Here is a 3,631-nt window from a genome sequence, read left to right as displayed (position 1 = left end):
AAGTGGGTAAGCACCAAGAGAGAATGGGCGTAGATGCAGAGGGGACTCATAACAGAGCTTTAGGAAACATGCATAGCTGAGAGAGGAGAGTTGAAAGAGTCTTGCATAGAATACCAGTACCTGGACCGACTCCAGCTAGGGAAGATTTTAAGAATTTCTTGTCTGATGTTTTTTCCTCATGCTGGTGAAATCGATCAGCCTTAGAAAGTGAATTTGTGAACCTGAAGCTAAAGCTAGATTATTGATAATATAAAAACTTTTGCTGGGCTTTTAGCTTTACTGGTCTTCAAAACTTCAAAAGCTTTGTAAAATATATTGTATTTATACTGTTTCCTCTGTTCTTTCTGTACCTCTCTCCGTGTCTTTGAATTCTGGTACTTTATGACTCTTTGGCTCTGACACCGTCTCTGCCCATCTGAGATTCTGTTTTTGCCTTTATGAATCCTTCTGTGACTCCATTTATGACTCTCTCTCCCTTTACTTCCCTGTCTGTGTGTGCGTTCAGTGGCTGTGTGAGGTTTGGGGGGGGGTTCCTCTCACTTGCTTAGAAATCCCCGGTTCACCAACCCTTTCTCTCTGTCCACTTCTGTCATGGTGTATTGGCTAGAACATGGGCCTGGGGGTCAGAACACTCCACCACTTGTCTGCTGTATGACTTTGGGCAAGCCACGTAGCTTCTCTATGTCTCAGCTACCTCATCTGATCCTAATACTCAGGAACTTTGTAACATTCATTTATTTTCCCCATATAACCATAACTTTCCCTCTAGTGCAACCAATTTTGAATGACTTGTCCACAAATTAGTTCAAATCCTTCTAAAAGCTCCCAACACTCGGTGCCTGCACAACTTCCTTTGCTCACCAGGTACTCACCAATTGCAGCATGAAGAAGTATTTCCTTTGAGTTGTTTTGAACCTAGCACCTTCATGTTTCAGTGGTTCTCCCCACATCCTGGGGTTGGGGGATTTAGTGAACTCCTAGGAGAAGAGCAATGAGAAGCAATGTGACTTAATGGAAAGTGACTGGGAGTCAGGAGATCTGTGTTCTAATTCTGAGTTTGCTGTGTTCTAATTCTGACTTTGTTATTTTTTTTATGGTATTTACTAAATGCTTACTCTGTGCCAGGCACTGTACTGAGTGCTGGAGGATTTGCAAGCTAATCCGGTTGGACACAGTTCTTGTCCTACCCGAGGCTCACAGCCCTTAATCTCCATTTTACAGATGAGGAAACTGAGGCACAAAACAGTGCAGTGACTTGCCCAAGGTCACTCAGGAGACAAGTGGCAGAACTGGGATTAAAACCTAGGTCCTTCTAACTCCAAAGCCCATGTTCTATCCAATAGGTCACATTGCTTCTCATGTCTGCTGTTTTCCTTTCCCCTTAGACTATGAGACCCATCTGGAATACAGACTGTGTCCTGTATAATTATCCTGTATCTATGCCAGGGCTTAGCACCGTGTGTGGCACATAACTATTATTATTGCCATCATTATCATTATTATTAAGTCATGCAGGTTACCTATCTGGTTGGTGTTAGATTTGCAACTCAAGCTAAATCTTTATGGGTCTTTTTAGAGATCTGGGAAATATTAGTCTTGAGTCCATTTCTGGAGCCATAAAGGTATTAATCAACTGGCAGTTAAGAGAACAGACAATTGGGACGTTTGTTATCTATGGAAAGGATGCTGATGTGAAGGCTACTGTATGCTGTCCCGTTGACCGTATTTCACAATTCGTCCAGGAAGACCCTGATTTTGGATGCTTCCTAGCTGCCCCGTCTAGATGTTGAAGGATATCAGCAAGTCCTAGCAGGAACAGCAAGGCTTGAAGCTGGAGTGGGTTATTTTTCATCAGCATTCAGCTCCAAATGCACGTTTCTGGTAGGAAAGAGACGCAGGAGTCCCCTCCCTACTGCCTTGATTCAGAGAAGAAGGCAGGATAAAAATGAATGGGCTCCCACTCTAAATCCCATGATTTAGCACTTATTTATATATGTATATATGCACATTTATAATTCTATTTATTTATATTGATGTCTGTTTACTTCTTTTGATGTGTATATCTCTATAATTCTATTTATTTATAGTGATGCCTGTTTACTTGTTTTGACGTCTGTCTCCCCACTTCTGGACTGTAATCCCTATGTGGGCAGGGATTGTCTCTGTTCATTGCTGAATTGTACTTTCCAAGCGCTTAGTACAGTGCTCTGCACACAGTAAGCGCTCACTAAATTCTACTGAAAGAATGAATTAATGAATGAAAGTGTTTTGAGCTCCTTTATTAAGCATCGTTTAATCATCTCAAGACAAACCTAACAAGGATCATCGTTCTCTTTACCAAATATGCAGCTCTCACTTGTGTACTGAGTGCCTATCTCGAGTTGATGGAGAATGAAAACAATGTGACAGAATTCATTCTACTGGGACTCACACAGGACCCAAGTATGCAGAAAATTATCTCTGTTTTGTTTTTAATCATCTACATAGTCACCGTGGTTGGAAACCTGATCATTGTGGTAACCGTAGCTTCCAGTCAGACTCTGGACTCCTCCATGTATTTCTTTCTGGCTCACTTGTCGTTCATTGATGCCTGCTATTCCTCAGTCAACACACCTAAACTGATCATTGACTCCCTCTCTGAGAAGAAAATCATCTACTTCAAAGGCTGTATGACCCAGGTCTTTGGAGAGCATATTTTTGCTGGGGCTGAAATCATTCTCCTCACGGTGATGGCCTATGACCGTTATGTGGCGATATGTAAGCCGTTGCACTACACGACCATCATGAGCAGACATCTCTGTAGCTCACTGGTGGCCTTGGCCTGGGCCGGAGGCTTCCTTCACGCCACAATTCAAAATCTCTTCATGGCACATTTGCCATTCTGTGGCCCCAATGTCATCGACCACTTTATGTGCGATTTATACCCCTTGCTGAAACTAGTCTGCTCCGATACTCACACCTTGAGTGTGCTGGTTACTGTTAACAGTAGTGGCATGTGCATGTTGATCTTTATTCTGTTGATGATTTTCTATGCCTTCATCTTGCACTCCCTGAAGACCCACAGTGCCGTGGGTAGACTCAAAGCTCTCTCCACCTGTGCCTCCCACTTCACTGTTGTCATCGTCTTCTTTATTCCATGCATCTTTGAATATATGCAGCACACAACTACCTCATCCATTAACAAGGCTGTTGCAGTATTTTATACTATGATAACCCCCATGCTAAATCCCTTCAACTACACATTGAGAAATGCAGAGATGATAAATGCCATTAGAAAGTCACTGAGCAAAACAGTGACTTTTGCCCTTGAATAAGTGGCAACTTAGGAAAAGTGTCATTAATATAAATGAGGAAATCAGCTGCATAATGTTCTTACCCGCTTTTTTGGAGAACACACACTGTACTGATCAAGGGAAACTTGGTCGATTATTTTTATCGATTTTAGGTCAGAGGCCAAATGAACATCATTTCTTTGATCATTTGGATATCTTCTAGTTTTAGATGCTGTTTTACCACCATCCTCTGATTACCTGTCGTTCATTTATAGCATTTCCTAATGCAAGCATAGAGAATAAAGGGAAGGAGTGTCACTAAACGATGGGGAGGAGCCTGGTCTAATGGAAAGAGCATA

General features: G+C 42.1%; 1 protein-coding gene across 1 annotated transcript; it reads left to right on the top strand.

Annotated features, from left to right (window-relative positions):
* Positions 1-2,384: 2,384 nt before the first annotated feature.
* LOC119923718 (olfactory receptor 4C13-like) lies at positions 2,385-3,314 on the top strand. The gene has a single exon (XM_038743004.1). It carries the CDS (start codon positions 2,385-2,387, stop codon positions 3,312-3,314), a length of 930 nt encoding a protein of 309 aa, XP_038598932.1.
* Positions 3,315-3,631: the final 317 nt, after the last annotated feature.

The sequence above is a fragment of the Tachyglossus aculeatus genome, unplaced genomic scaffold (genome assembly GCF_015852505.1).
Source record: "Tachyglossus aculeatus isolate mTacAcu1 unplaced genomic scaffold, mTacAcu1.pri scaffold_224_arrow_ctg1, whole genome shotgun sequence".
In the NCBI taxonomy this organism is placed as follows: Eukaryota; Metazoa; Chordata; class Mammalia; order Monotremata; family Tachyglossidae; genus Tachyglossus; species Tachyglossus aculeatus.
The sequence above is the reverse complement of the archived record's forward strand: the minus strand, read 5'-3'. Positions and strand labels throughout refer to the sequence as shown.

Coding starts and splice junctions, on each gene's coding strand:
- LOC119923718 (XM_038743004.1), top strand. CDS start 2,385: ATGGAGAATGAAAACAATGTGACAGAATTCATTCTACTGGGACTCACA.